Source organism: Vanellus vanellus, assembly GCF_965231255.1.
Source record: "Vanellus vanellus genome assembly, chromosome: 5".
NCBI lineage: Eukaryota > Metazoa > Chordata > Aves > Charadriiformes > Charadriidae > Vanellus > Vanellus vanellus.
In genome coordinates, this window is record NC_138910.1 from 11,740,961 (window position 1) to 11,755,005 (window position 14,045).

Sequence of the window (14,045 nt, forward strand, 5' to 3'; positions counted from 1 at the left end):
AAACAAAACACTTTACCCCCTTTTTGATGTCTCGTCTGTGGGTTTTTTTCCCTCTTTTTTTCTTTTTTTTTCCTCTTTTTTTTTTTTTTCTTTAGAATCGCCTATAAAGCAACAAAATCCAGAGCTGGGAATTCAGCAAATACCAGAATCTTTCTACTCCAAATTCTGCAACCACTGGATTTCTTTTGTTGGTGTAAGTAATTTTCTTTTATTTTGAGCATTGATTTGTGATTGTAGAAAAAGGATGGAAATTCATCACTTAGCGCAGTGTAAATACACTCCAGTACTTTAAAATGGCTTTTGTTTCTACTGTTTCAGATCACCTGAATTTAAGTACTCAAGGTACCACGCATCCAGTAGTTCAAATTCAGGGAAAGCCAGATGACACATTATTTCAGGCAACAAAAGCAGCAAAAAAACCCCAATCCAACCCAAAAAGTTACCAATTCAAAGTCTGGCATCTTAGAACTTTCAAGATGCACGACTGGCTGGGAAAACAACAGTGTCCCTCTCTTCACTGTGTGCCAGCCTGCTTTTTCTTGCCGTGAGATGGAGTGTGACACCAGCTTCAAAGCTGTCTTGCTTTTATTTATGAGATGGTTTCTGCAAGCCTGGGATGGGGTTTTGTTAGTTCTGACCTCCTGATACCAGCAGACCGGTTGTGAAATTCAACCTTTTTGAGAGAGGAAAGCAGACCATTCCTCCAGCACGTTACTTTAAAGAATAAATAACTTTTAAATAGCTTCTGTCTCAAGCCGCTGAGGAGTTTAAGACATTTAAATTCATCTTGGGAAGATGGATTAACGGGCAGATGACAGGGAAAGGGTCAGATATGCATAATGAATGAACCATATGGCTTTGCTGCATGGACGGGGATTTCATAACTGTGTAAAATGTAACAAACCCACTCAAACAACACACCGAACCCTTTTAGTTTCATCTGCAGATGGAGTTTGACACCCACCTTTCAGATTCCCTGCTGCTGCTGCCAGCAGCCAGGTCCGGGCGAGGGGTCCCGCCGGATTGCGGTGCCAGGGGTGGGATGGATGCTGGAGGCTCCTCTCTAGCGATGACATCTTTAGGAGGTTGCGCCTTGATGCTGTCTCCGGGCTTAGTAACTAATGTGGCTCCCAAGCACATGTCATCCCGGAGCAGTCAGCTCTCTGCCTTCGCGGGGGAATTTGCTTACAGAGGTGACTGATGTGTTCGTTAAAGCAGATTTGGTTCCTGTCAATAGTCAGACTTGGGAGGAGGTTACAGCAGAGCTGGGAAGGGATCAACAATGCAAATTAGAATCACAGAGGCAAAAATCAGATGCATTTATTCATCCTGATTCCATTCCCCTCTGCCCTCTCCCAGCTTCACTGATAGTGTCAGTCTGCACTCATTTATCTCTTTCTTTGCATGTTGCCCCTTGCTGTTCCTAACCTGATCCACGAAGATGCTACCCTTGACGCCATTCATGTGCCCCTTGAGCCAAATCTACCTCCCGAGCCTCTGGATACTCCTCTTGGAGTAGCCCAAGCAGAGACCTGAGGCCCACGCTGCCTCTAGCACTCAAGGTAGCTCACTGAAAGCCACCTCCATGCTGCTGAAGATGACACCGTAAATCTGTGCTGTCCCTCCTTTTAACAGTGAGACCAAACGAGGCTCTCTATAACATGGGAACCTCATTACTGAGAAACCTCAGCCATGCCATATCCAGATCTTTTCAGATAATGCTGTATGGAAGTGCTCTATGTGTGGCCAAAAGCCATGCATCATGGAGCGTTTTGCAGGCGGGAGATGATGTGGCTCCCCAGAGGTCCTGCTGCAGCACCAGCTTCAGCCAGGAACATCCATCCACCCATGTGGTTGCAGCTGGCATCACTCCTCCCACAAGGCAGGACCCCGACTGTGCAGCAGGTCTTGGGCCAGGAGAGCCTCTGTTGCATCCCCAACCTGGGACATCGTTAGGAGGGAAACGCCTAAAAGCGAACACTCATCAGGGTAAAGCCGAGTGGCTGCATCCCCGGTCCTGGCTGTGCGCATCTCTTACACAACGCTCTGAAGAAGACCCTGAGGAAGACGGAGGTGCGGAGATGCCATCAAAGCACTGGTTTTAAACCAAGATGCAGCATTTCTGGCAAAAAAAAAAAAAAAAAAAAAAAAAATTCCTTTAGAGTTGCAATGCGTCCTCATCTTGCAAGGCTGAGGAACAAACGGCCGAGCGGGTGTCAGGCTGTGTCTGAAGGTGAGCGGTCCTTGCCGGGCACTGCGCTGTCAGCTCTCCCGCAGGGCCACTGCAGGAGCCCAGTGGAACCACTGGGCTTTGCAGGAAAAGGTCTGTCAGATTGTCATCAATGTGTTATCTTACACACTCTGAGGTAACCCCAAACTGTGTCTTTCCAACAGGCGATCGTGTCCCTCATCATAATGTTTGTCATTCAGTGGATCTACACCCTTGTCAGCCTGGGTGCAGCGGTTATTCTCTATTTCTACATCGGCCAAGTGAGCCCAGGACTCCCCCTTGGTGAGTATTTTTTTTTTTTCTGTATTATTTAATCTGCTTAAAAATTCATTAAGCTTTAATTTAACTTAATTAGGAATCAAGACTCTTGTATTTAATATGCAGGTGACACAGTGAATGATGAGGTTTTGTTTCATTGCTAGTTTTAATACATTTTCTCTCTCGCTCTTAAATTTTATATTGGATTCTAACTGCAAGTAGCATGAGTCCGATAGTTGGAACATTGTGTTTATTGCTTTAATATATTGTACTTTAAAAGGCAAAACCAGATACTAAGACTTAACAGGGATGGCAGATTGTAAATGTATCACAGCAATGAGAAAATTCTGCCGTAAATACATTTTAATAAACTTAATTAATCAGTCTAAACTCACCTCAGAAAGCTTTAATGAAAACGGGAATTATGGTGAGTATCTCATTAAATCTCAGCATTCATAACTGCAAAACAAGAGAGCCTTTTGATTCCAGAACTAAACAGGTTGAATATGTTGGGAACGTAATCTGGGAAAATACTCTTAGGCAGAGGGCATTAGAAAGGTCTGCGCATGTGATCGGCTTAAACAAGTTCAAAATTAAACAGTGAAGCACATTCAGAAGGCAGCTCATGGGAGCCTACAGCTCCCTGGCACGGCTGCAGGAGGGGTCTGTGTCTCTGAAGGGAGGAGGTGGTCCACACGCAGTGTGCACGTACTCATGTACTTGTGCATTCCTACATATGGAAGTGCATATGTACATAAGTACCGGCACACGTGGATGTGCAATACTTTGCCCAAGATGAGAACAATCAAAAGAACCTCAGTTCATAAGTCTTCTAAGCAACGTAGAAGTAGTGACCTGTGTTTATTTAGATGAAAGGTGATTAGACAGTAGGTAAGTAGGTACTAGGTTTCAGAAACCCAGACGATGAGAAACCAAAATAACAGTTGGCACTCGATAACCATCACAACATGGCTCACCAGTGCTCCTCTTTCTACGCTAACTGACTTCTTCTCTATTTATCTGCATGGGAGAGTAGAAAAGAGCTGAGGTTGTGGACAGTACTTGCTAATTTGTATCTTCTGAAATATATCTAAGTTTTAACAAACAGCCCTCATATATTAAAGAAAACACAATGTTTTCAGGCTTTGGAGTTTTCTTTGCCTTTGTATATTCACTATATTATATCTGTGTTATCTGCTTTGAAAATATTTACCAAAAATGACTTTAAAAAGAATTTCTCAGTCAGTGTGTAGAGGATTTTGGAAGGTTTTCTGAGAAATCGCAGCGTGGTTAGACTTTTTTTTTTTTAAAGGTTTCTTTTGCATATGCATTCCCATGCGTACAGTAAAGCAATGCACGGCAAAGAAAAAGTTAGAAATGAACAATGAAAGTTCAGCCCGATTTTTATTTGGCTGTGAGGAAACGTTATTTTGTGGTCACATGGTGTCCAGTGAGCCGTGAGTTTGTTCTCTAGAAGACTAAATGACCCTTCTGTCTCGAGAGGTTGGGAGAGACTGGCTTGAGAGGTGCTCTGGATTAAGGACTAGATGAAGACCTTGGGAGCAGAAACGCTCTGGGATTTCAGCATGTCCCTGCTCTTCTCTCTCCCTCCCCAACAGGCTGTGCCAAACCCAGCAGGGGCTGCTGGGTCTCTGTTCTCCTCCCTGTCCCTCACCACAAACTTCTCATGCCGCTTTTGCTGCTGGCTCCGGCACTTCCCAGCCCCGGCAGTTACCCAATGCAGGAAACTAACTCTACAGAGACATCAGCAAAAAATTAGCGTTGGTGTAATATGCGAAGTCAGCTCTCCATGGGGCGAGACAGGAGGGAATGAATGGTGAGACCACAGCCACCCTGGTTGAGGTCGGTTGAATGTCTCCTCCCGTCTCCTGATCCCTGCCGCGGGAATGAGCTTTGCGGTCCAGGGAGGAAGAGGTACGGCTGTGGGTGCCTGTGCTTTGCTCACGGCTTTGCTGGGGTTTTCACAAGCTGTCACTCTGGGAAAGGATAGCTATTCTCCGTGGGAAATTCGGGTTGAGTTTCTTGACGATTGTTTAAAAGCTGCAGTGTGTGGAAAGACTGCAGGAGCGTTCTTACCGTCGTCAAATCTTTGTGTGCTGAAGGCTAATAACAAGCATGCTGGTTTGAGGTTTTATGCAAAAGTTCAACGGTGTAATGCTATTATGAGAGAATTAGCAGCACACTGACTTCTCGTGCCTTTTCTCTGCAGGAGCAGCAGCGAATTTCAGTTTCTTCGGCTGGATTAAGTCGGTTTTGATCACCTCGTGCAGGTTGGTACCAGTCACTTGGCAGTGACCGAGGCGATGCTCGTTGTTCCTGTGACCCACTAATGTGCGCAGCGAGGGGTGGCAGAGTTGACTTGCTTATTACCTTAAGCAGTCCCTTCTTGCATACTCAGTTATTCTTAACGGTAAAAATAACCGCTTGCTCCCGTTAGCCTGGCGTATGGCTGGCCGTGTAGGTGGGAGAGCTGGAGTATCCTCTGCCTTATGCATGGACACATCAGCTGATAACCGTATCTCAGTGCCTGAAGCTTTATCTTACCCCAAAGGTCTGTGCTCAACCTTGGTGGCTCAGGTTGAACTGAAATATCTGGTAGGAAACGAGGAACTGGAGACTTCGTCTCTTTCACCCACCATCCATTGAATGGGAATTACTACGGTCGCAGTGGATCAGGCACACTTGGGAGCTGTGCTTGAGTTTCAGAGAGGAAATTTGAGGGGAAACCACAATAGCTCCAGGGCAAACACAATAAACAAGGTCTTCAGTGAAGGAACAATTCAGTATTGAATTTTTGTGGGACTGTAGTAGCAATGTCTTGGGGTTTTCTTTCCCAGAAGACCTTAAGGGTTTTGTTTGTTTGGTTATTAACTAGTTTTGTTAATCCATTTTGATCCTATTAATTATTAATTCCATCGCTTTTGGGTTTCCCACAGAGGGTAGTGACCATCTCTGCTGCTGTAGAGTACAGTGGGATTTTGAGGTTCTCAATCTGTTGGATTGCTTTTTGTTGTGGTGGGTGAACGCTGTAGTAAGGACACAACGCGAGCTGCCGTGCATTATGTGGGCAAATTTGGTGGCTCCTTTAAAAGAAATGAAAGTCCAGGCATTTAAGCGCATTGGCACACACCTGTGCCTGTCTTGCCAGCTCCTGCCTCTGCCTGCAGTCCCTATAACGTGTCCACGTGTCTTTGGTAACACAGATGGCTTGGGAGAGAAGCTGGGGGTGATGGGTCCTCTCTTAGGTCCCCACGGCGGGTCTGTGGCGTGGCCGAGAACAGACAAGTCAGTTCTACTGCATCATATCCATCCCTGTCTCCACCAGACCAGCAAGTGTCTCCAGGTATGGGACTGGGTCCCTGAAGACCAACCTGTCCTGCAAACCTCTTGCCATGAATAGCTTTGTTCACGCACCTACTGCTCCCTCTCACTGCAGTTGTGTAAAGCTGCACACTTGCCGAAGCGTTAGGAGATGAGAGCCCAGGTTAGACAGACCACCCAGAAGAGGAGGAGTTGAGGGGTAGTAGAAGATGTGCACGATGTTTTCTGCTTATCTCGTTTGGAGTTAAGGGGTTGTCCCCCACCCTTTTGACAACATCGGCTGGACTGGTGACATGAGCGCAAGCCCGGGGCGAGGGGGTGAGGATGGGAACAAGGTGCACAGGCCATGCTGAAGCACTCCCCGAATTACTCATGGCACAGTGAATCAGACCCCACTGCTTCGTATCCGGGGCACTTGTCTGTCTGGTTCCACCTCAGTGTCCGGGCGGATCTGTGGCAGGTCATTTGAGCTCGGTGCAGCTATGATGACAGAGCGGGATTTTCCTCCTGGCTGTCCCTCGGTGTGTCTCAGCCCTGTCTCCCACCCGTTGTCAGAGGTTCCCCCTGGGAGGCTGGTTGAGATGCGAGGCTTCACGGAGAGTCACCATGTGTGGAAAGGAGAAGCTGTACCTCCCGGAGAGGCAGCTCCACTTCTTGTGGGTAGAGGTGCTGTTGTCACGGGGGCATTTTGTCCTGCGGGTTACCAGACCGGCCCCATCCTCGGTGCTTCAATCAGTGCAATCGATGAGCAAAGACCATGCCGAGGAGGGCTGAGTGGGGAGCTGAGGACTGCCCAAGGCAGAGGCTCATCCTATTTCTCTCTTCTCAAAGAGTGCAATCTCTGGGTCAGCCAGCCAACCTGGTGGCCTTATGCTAGTACCGGGGCTTCTGCTCCTGCTGGCACAAAGACAATTTCAGCTCTGCTAGGGGGTCGGGGGGGGTCATTTTGAAGGCCACCTTTGCCACACTGTGGGAAATTGCACTGAAGTAATTTGATGGTTTTTTCCTAAACTTTGTTTTCTTGAGATCCAGGCCGGACATTTTAACGAATTGGAGGGAAAGAAGTTGTCCCATTAGAGTGCAAGAGAGCTGGAGGCAACCGAGGATCCTTGACACCTCTAAGGCTCTTTGGTGCCAAATGAGGTCTGAGTTGGTGCTATAAGCTCTTCCTGTTTTGATTTGCAGACGTGCAATAAGGTTTTCTTAAAATCAGCCTCTGCAATGAGGAGATTGCAAGAACTTCTCTTTCATTTAAAAGAGTTACCAAAGTAATTGAAATGTACACTAAAGCTTAGGAAACCATAAGAAAGATATTTTTTTTTGCTAGAAACGGTTCAAGCTCCTTCTTTTTCTGCACAGTGTGGAAAGTGTTTGCCATAGCCAACATCCAAAGGAGAAACTTATTTGTTAAGAAAATGCGTATTTTCCAGTGGTTGCTGGAAAATATTTTCAGATTAGCTCTGTGCCTCCCGAGGGTGACGAGAAGGATTTAGCTCCTCACAGCAGCAGTTCAGCTGATTTCTAATGGATGGCAAAGAAGGGGTGATGCAGGTGCCTCTGCTTCTCTGTTTGCAGGAGAAGGCCGTCTCCCAAGGAGCGGATCGTGGTGACACCGTCCTTTGCAACAGTTGGCATGGAGACCACACAGCTCACTGAGGAGAACGCAGACTTCGCCTCACGGGACCGCTATCACCAGTCCTCGCTTATCAGCCGAGAGGAGTTTGGGAATCAATTCCAGTAAAGGACACCCAAAAAAATCAAGCCGTCACTTCAAAAAGCACTTAGAAATGCTAATGGCTGCCATGGTGCCTTGTGAAATACTTGAATATATATGAAAAGGATGTGAATAGTTATTTATATATTCGAGGCTTGTTTGTTTATGTAAACTACGACATTGCTGGGTTTCAAATCTTACCCAAAATGGGGGAAAAAATGCAAATGAAAGGGCCAGTCCAGGGAAGTGATGAGTCACTGAGGACAGTATAATCCTTTTAAAGAATTCAATTATAAGTGCTATTGAGATCTAAAGACCATCCCCGCTATAAAAGCTTACAACACCCCATTTCAAACGTCCTCTGGGCGACTAGGGACGCTTTCTGCCTCGAGCAGTGACCTCGGCAGCAGGAGCCAGCGCCCCGCTCCCAGCTGTGCCACAGATGGATGCGACCTTCCAGGTCAATTCACTTCTCCTCTTGGCATGAATTTGCCTGCTTCTAATATAGTAATTTTCTACCTCAGCATTTCAATTTCCAAGGTCTTAGAAACTACTTTAAGGCATTAGACAATAGGCCAGAATCAGTGGCAAGTGCAAGAAGATTATGAAATATATTCACAACTGGAATGACCTCTGCTGTAAAACTGTGAAATGATGTCTTAGAAGCTGTTCATAGTGATTTCCCGCGTCCTTTCTGACATGACTCCTGGGACCTGACAACATAGCTGGGTCCAAATAGAGCATCTCCTGGCTGAAGGGACAGACGATTCAGAAGTGCCTTGACAAAATACGTGTAGCCTCATCTTTGCTAATTTTGCTTGAAGCCTGTCCCATAGTGATTGGGACCTGCCATGATTTCTCCTGCTGCCATGATTTGGGATGTGGGAAGTTCAGTGAGGGATGCTGCAGGATTTCCCACGCAGACCTCAGGGTTGTTGGGCAGTGGCTGCGGGATGGGTCACCATCACTTCTGCTCCTCAGGGAAGAACCCCTCCGCTGAGCGCTGTCCTGCCTGCGGGCAGTGGTCCTGGCAGAGACCCGGGGAGGTGCGAGGGAGGGCTCTGGTTTGAAGCAAGCCCCAGCAGCACAAGCTGTTCTGATGCTGAAAGGAGGGGGAAATCACTGCCTTTCACTTCCTTTCATCTCTGAGCATTTTAGCCTGTAGATTATTTATTTCTCCTTCTATGCAATAAAATCTTGAGACACCAGGAACTCCTCTCTGTGCTTGTGTGGGCGTGCTCGATGCCTTTGAGCACCGTTCCACTTGCCGGTGCCCAGTGCCCTGGCGTTACCAACTGTGGGGGGACTCCCCGTCCTATCGCATGGTCTGACCAGCTGCAGCTTTGGCTCTTCCAGTTTTCTTACAGGGGGAAGCAAAGGAGGCTTTCTACTGAGATGAAGAAGAGAAGAATCCTGGCAAACTGCAGAAAGCGTATTAATTTTCTGAGGTCACAGGTCTTTCGCTAAGTGTTTTTAACCTAAATTATCTCAGTTGAGGCAAAAGGGAAGTTATGCTTGTGTGGCCAGCTCTGAGTCACCTCAAGTCAGTTGTTCTGTGTTGGAAGTGCTCCTTCCAGGGTTCCTTCCTTCCATTGCCTTTTGCCTTTGGTTTCCAAAGAGTCTGGATCTGTTGTGGGGATGTGGCTCCATGCTGAGGCTTCCCTTGGGTTCCCTGGGACCAGCAGCTCCAGAGAGCCCTTACTGTGCTCGTAGCGTCTGATCTTGGCAGCTACTGCTGTTGTGCAAACTTCAAACATTCCTTGGTGCTGATCCACCACTGGCAAGCTGCATGGTGCTGTGTTATCCCGTTACATTTTGATACCCAACCATAATGCCATTACTGTAAAATCTTGTATTTCATAAAGTCCTGTTGCATCAAAATATTGTGGGGTGCCTTCCCTCCCGAGGTGGGCATTGCCCAGCCCCGTGTTTCTCTGTAGTTTGAACAAAGAAAACCCCAGAGCATGGCATGAAGTGATTAATGGACAGAAATTCCTGGGTTAAAAGTTATTTGTTAGCTCCTAAACAATTTAGTTCCCTTCTTAAAATAAGGCGGCCATCAGGAGATTCAAAGAGGGAGGATGGGGAAGGTCCCTTGGCCATGTGTCTCACTGGGCAGCTGCGCTGAGTGAAGCCAGATGACTTGGTAGTGGGGAGTATTTGCCTCTCCGACACCGCAGTCCCTTCTCATCTCCAAAACTGGGATGTGATGGGCCAGAAATACAACCAGCTTCTCCCCCAGGCTAGCGCTATTGGGAAGGTGGCCCACGGTTTGCTTTCAGACGACTGAACCTGGAGCAGCTGTCCCCTTCCCCTGCCACTGCCATCCCGCCCCTTTGGCTCCAGCAGCCCTTTGCATCCAAACATCCTTTGGAACAATTTTGGTGGTGTTTGCCCACTGGCGAAGCTTCGGCTGGCTGCCCGAGGAAAGCACCGCGCTGTGCTGGGGCCTGGTGAGAGCTCGTCTGGAGGGCTCTGGGGTGCGGGGGTGCTCGGTATTTCTGGAAAAAGGCAGCAGCAGGGCTGGCGTCAGCGCCGGATGGCAATAGCTGCAATCAGGACCTGGCAGTGGAGGAGATGCTCTGCAGAACACGTCGCGCTGGGGCTTTCTGGTCTTTGGGCTTCACCTGCTGCTGCTGGAGAAACTTTTCCACCTCCACCACCGGCACCACCAGCACAGCAGGAGCCAGCTCCCTCCGCCACCCTGTAAGTATGGGCGCTTGGTCCTTTCCTCCCCTCGTGCCTGCGAGGGAGGAACGCGTCGCATTGGGCTGGTTTCCTTGCTGCCATTACAGGTTAAGAATAGAGCAACTTTCCTGTTTAATGCTTGAAAAGGGATGTGCTGATCCTTTCCGGAGTGTTAACTTTGGTGTAGTTAACAGTAAGAGTGGAGGGAAGCCGTGTCTTAGCACCGATAAGCCACAGACTGGGTGACGTTGGTGACCTCGATGAGGTTGGGCCATGCGGGTACACAGGGCTTTGCACAACAGGGAGGCTTTTCCAGTGAGAAAAAGTGAGCAGCTGCATTGCCAAAGATCAGGGTGTCATGTCAAAAATGTCTGTAGCTTCTGTAGCACTCTTTTAAACGGGTGAAATTAGGGGTGGGAATTTATCAGCTTCACGTTTATTGGTTAATGGGAAGAAATGTGGGTGGGGATTGCCGCTGTGGGTGTGAATCCGCTGCTTTCAGCCCCCCCCCCCCCCCGAAGCCAGGCTGGAACTCCAAGATGCTGCGGCTTTCATAAAGTTTTAGGTTCCCTGAAGATGGGTTTGGGACCTAGCTCTGAGCATCATATGTCCCATATAGGTAGCAGCTTGGTTGATGTCATTATCAAAAGGCCTTCATATCTTCTAAGCCATGGAAGCTTTGTTAGCAGCTATAATTATTTTCCTTTCAGTTGGAAATTTGATTTTTTTAATTATTATTATGTAAGAAATGAGAATGTCTTGCAATGGGTCAGGGCGTGAAAGCATTTGCTTTCGAGAGAGGTGTGGATGTAAAAGCTCTGGTTTTGTTTCTTTTTGAAGACTCCAACTGTAAATTGGTGGCTCTAGTTTTGACAGCTTCCTTTGCAGAGCACACAAGCACAGAAGATACTGGAGGATAAATATTTGGTTGCTTGCCTTGCAGTACTGCCTGGAAGCTCATGCTGCGTTTGTGATCCCACAGCACTAAATGGGTCCGGAAATCAGAGTCTTCTGCCTCAAAAAACTTGCAGCACAAATAGGCAAGACTAAGAATGGGCGAGAGAAAAGTGAAGTTTTATTGTGATATTGGCATTAAGAGTCCGCTCCTCAGTTGGCATAAATTGTCATAATCCCTCTGGACCTGCTTGTGTGTCCCATTAGGATTCTGCACAGGGAGAACCAAGCTCCTTAAATCCATAGCTTAGCTCAAATCTTTTTTTTTCTTTTTTCTTTCCCCTGCCCTCTTGGCTCTCTCTTGATCAGCTTTGAGTTTCCTTGGATGGTCTTTGTTGTGTACGGTGGCCAAAAACAATCACACACCTGCCATGGTCACTTGTTCATAGCGGATAGTCATGACCACAGTTTTGAAGTGGCAAAGACTGATGACAAAGTATGAAATGATACTTCTGCGTGTGGCTGAATTTAGGCACGAGGGGCTCTCTGTGCCCCGTGAGCGGGTATGCTCTCACCCACGCACCTCTGGTTTGGAGAAGCAGAGGTTCCTAAGAAGCATCATGCTTACACCTGCGAGGTTGGACGAGATTTGCTGAATCACAGGAGCCAGCCGAGGATTAACATTTAGGTCAGTGGGAAACTGAGGTGACTTGAATTATTGTCCTTGCCCAGTGAATTTTAGAAAAGGCAATTACTGGGATAAAAGAGAGAAAGTTTTGTAGACCACCTATAAATTCGGTAACTCCATATAAATGAGGACTTGCTTATATTTCTGACTTCACAGTGGTGTGTTGCTGAGACCCAGATTTGGCATAGCATCACTTGAACCTGAGATGAGGTGAGACCTCAGCGGTAACTGCCTTAAAAGCTGTGGACCAGAGGCTCTAGCAGGAAACTGCAGTCTAGAAATAAATAGCTCTAAAGCCCCTACGGCACAAGAGAGGTTCCTTCCCGCTCTGCCTTCTGCTCCTTGTGGCTTTTTTCCATGTGATTTTCATGCACATACCCCCCAATACCTGGGATTTGTCCCCCCTCATGTGAGAGCGAATGGAAGCACGGGCACGCGCCTAGAAACGCAGCGGGCAAGGAGTGCACCTGTAATTTTATCAGATCCAAATGTTGCTCGTAAACTTTGGCAGGAGTTTGGTTTTGGATTTAAGGGGGGCTGCTGTGCAGTGTTTTGCTCAGCTCCAAAATGGCCGTTTTTTTTTCTTGATACGCTCCAAACCAGAGCTGCCTGAAAAGAGTCCTAAAAGAAATAAATCAGAAATTTAGAATTGCTTCTTCCCAGCAAGATTTAAATGGCTGGGTTTTTTTTTTGTTGTTTGTTTTTCCCCAGAAAATATGGGATTTATTTCCATGACAGGATTCAAAATGCAACGTCATTTTAATTTGTTGCGCATTTTTCTGTGAGGGATGAGAAAAGATCACAAGACCCGCATCCATCCTGACCTCCAAATGTCAAGTATCTGGAACAAGCAGCTTCCAAGGGAGGTACAGGGCAAGCAGTTCTTGTAAAAATAAATCAATAAAATACCACCACCCCCAAAATTTCAAGAAAAATGGTCAGGTACTAAGTGCCTTTTGGATGATTGGGATCCATTAATGGATTGCTTACAGCATTGAGAGGAGACGGGGAGGGTAATTAATTACTCGGTTAGGAACTATCTATCCACTTCGGAAACTCAGGACTTTTAATAACAAATTCCAGGAGTAAAAAATACTCACTTTGTACCTTAATTTATCACCAGCTTAAAACTTGTCTGAGGTTTATGAGCCTGATCCAAGTTTTTGGACAGATCTGGGCTGAGTTTCAAGGAAGCTGCAGGAGTTTCATGACATTGGCCGGGGCTGCGAAAGGCTCCTATAGAAGTGGAGAGAAGGGACCGGTCAGTGTAATCCTGACGAAGTGCTACAGAGATGCCTCTTCTGTAGACACCCCGGAGAGGCTGTCGGTGATTTCAGACTGAAAAAATGCAGAACCGGGCAAATTCGGTCAAGTGCCTCCAGCCCCTGAAGCCGGAAAGTGGAAATCAAGGTGAGATAAAAACAAACTATGTTTTTTTCCTGCCCCCAAACACAGTGGTGGGTGGGATTCAATTAACCAATGTATGGTATCAATCATGTTTTATACAGTTATGTTTTAAGGCTTCCTGTGTTGCTGCTTTTTTGTTTGTTTGTTTGTTTGTTTTTAGCGCCTTTGTGTATTCAACGTGCTGCTTGCTTTCAGATGGAAGCGTTAAATGCATTTGGGAAGACGTTTGAGGTCACAGCCTCTTTCAGGAGGATGTGGTGGCATTATTTTACGTCAGGGTTTGCCTGGTCCATCCGACTCCTCGGGCACAATTTCATGCATTTAAATCCCCTATTAGTTTTGTGCTCTGAAGGAAGGAGGGGAGCAGCCCTCAGCCCGGATCTGCCCTCTAACGATTATTAGCAGGATGCAGCAGCAGAGCGTGCAGTCATGCCACGGGGATAAACAACTCCAGGACCACGTGGGAAAAAGCCAAGTGCCGCCGGCCTTTGCTGAGCTCTCGCGCTCAGCGCAGCCACCTTCATCCTGCTGCAGCGCATCCTCCTCCTCCCACCAGTGCTTCTTCCCCAGCTTCCCAGGAGGGGCACGTGGGTGGCAGGGGTGATATCCCCAACACAATACCCTCTGCAGCCCCAATGGATAAAAAAACAACTTTAAAAATGTTTTTTTTTTTTTCCATGTTTTCATGTGACTGTTGGAGCTGGAGCTCAAAAATATTGGTCATAAATTGACTTCTCTGGTGCAGGGATATTCCTTATGAAGCAGTGAAGGTAGGAATAAAATAACATGGCAGGAAAACACAGTAGCTTTACATTTACAGCCAC

General features: G+C 47.1%; 1 protein-coding gene across 1 annotated transcript in view; it reads left to right on the plus strand.

Moving 5' to 3' along the window:
* Positions 1–7,724, plus strand: part of SLC12A8 (solute carrier family 12 member 8) — a gene marked incomplete at its 5' end in the record, with an annotated part of 52,396 nt that extends 44,672 nt beyond the window's left edge. Inside the window, 4 exon segments of the mRNA XM_082484451.1 lie at positions 96–193; positions 2,395–2,512; positions 4,719–4,779; positions 7,406–7,724. Coding sequence (XP_082340577.1) covers positions 96–193; positions 2,395–2,512; positions 4,719–4,779; positions 7,406–7,571 — 443 coding nt within the window. The 3' untranslated portion in view covers positions 7,572–7,724.
* Positions 7,725–14,045: the final 6,321 nt, after the last annotated feature.